The sequence below is a fragment of the Asparagus officinalis genome, chromosome 8 (assembly GCF_001876935.1).
Source record: "Asparagus officinalis chromosome 8, Aspof.V1, whole genome shotgun sequence".
In the NCBI taxonomy this organism is placed as follows: Eukaryota; Viridiplantae; Streptophyta; class Magnoliopsida; order Asparagales; family Asparagaceae; genus Asparagus; species Asparagus officinalis.
This window is the reverse complement of record NC_033801.1, coordinates 119803258-119804642: the sequence shown is the minus strand read 5'-3', so window position 1 is coordinate 119804642 and position 1385 is coordinate 119803258. Positions and strand designations below refer to the sequence as shown.

At 41.0% G+C, this 1385-nt stretch overlaps 1 protein-coding gene across 1 annotated transcript in view; it reads right to left on the bottom strand.

Moving 5' to 3' along the window:
* The window catches only part of LOC109822895 (glutaredoxin-C1-like), a 403-nt gene continuing 167 nt past the window's right edge, over positions 1150 to 1385 (bottom strand). The window contains exon 1 of the mRNA XM_020389155.1: positions 1150 to 1385. This exon is cut by the window's right edge and continues 167 nt beyond it. Within this exon, the coding sequence (XP_020244744.1) occupies positions 1255 to 1385 (131 nt within the window). The 3' untranslated portion in view covers positions 1150 to 1254.

Here is a 1385-nt window from a genome sequence, read left to right as displayed (position 1 = left end):
CACAAGCGTTCCTATTCATTTTCTCCCATACCGCCTCATCATATTTAGGTGGCCTCTCATGGACCATGACGGTTTCTTCCAAATTCTGAGCATTGAGTGCATCCTGTACGTCGCTCATCCACAAACCAAAGTTGATTTTTCCGTCATATTTCACCACACTAATTTTGGTGTTTTGAAAACCAACTTGTATTGTACTCGCCATCGATTTGCTGCTTTCACCTTCTTCTCCCATTGAGAACTAACTCCAAATTATAGAGAAAGAACAAATTTGATAGAATTAGGAACCACCCAACTGAACCCTAGATCGGATTCCAAATAGATCTCCTATCCACACGAGGAAAGCGAAATCTCCAACGGCAACTCCTAATGCTATCTCCACCGAAGCCGAGAACTCCAAGAACCAAGCTTCACACAAGAATCTTCCTCCACCAAAAAACTTAAAAGCTATTACAAATCACACAAAAGCAGTACAATCAATTTTTACGTGGTTCGGCAAATTGCCTACGTCCACGGGGCAAGGAGGGAGGAGATCTACTAATAGAGGGAGAGAATACAACTAGGGTTTACAATCACTCACAAACTAAACCCTCAAACAAACTCTCAAATCCCTCACACAATTATCTCTCTCAAAGGGATGCACAAAAGCCTTATCAAAATTCCACTTTGGCCTCTGCATCCGTACCCTGTAGCCACCAAGAAAGAAAACAACTTTCTGCTTTATTTCTCCGTAGCCGCAAAATTAACACCTCCTTCGCACAAGAAAACCTAATAAACAATTGTTTATATAGGCAAAAGAGAGAAAACGCGTGCGTACATGTGTTGAAACCGACTCAAACTCAAAAAAACCCCCGCTGCATGTGTTCGTGGGCCTGGGCCTTATCCGGCTCACAAGTAGCACTCTCAATACATTACTCTTATACAATATGATGGAAATGTATACTTATTCCTAAAGAGTTAACTGCAGATATACCTCTTGAGCTACAAGAGATCAGCCACTTAGTACCTCTTTAAGTTTTAATTATCACTTTTACAAACTAGATTTTAAAGCTGCGTTATCTTTTCGATTTCAAAGCGGAGTTATCTTTTTGTTATCTATACTAGTCGCATGAGTATCATTTGACCTCTATATATTATAGAGAAATTCCGTATATCCACTATTATACGAGGGTACATATGCAATAAACCAAAATTCTTAATAGGAAAATTCTATCATGATACCAAAGCCATCGTAATCTCGTGTGAGTAGGCTGATACTTAGAGCCAAATAGCACCTGCATTGCGAAGCAACGGAATTAGATCTCCGCCAAGGTGAAGTGAGATGATCCGGTCAGTGGACCCAATCAACTGCCCTCCGATGAACACAGCGGGGACTGCTTTGCTGCGGC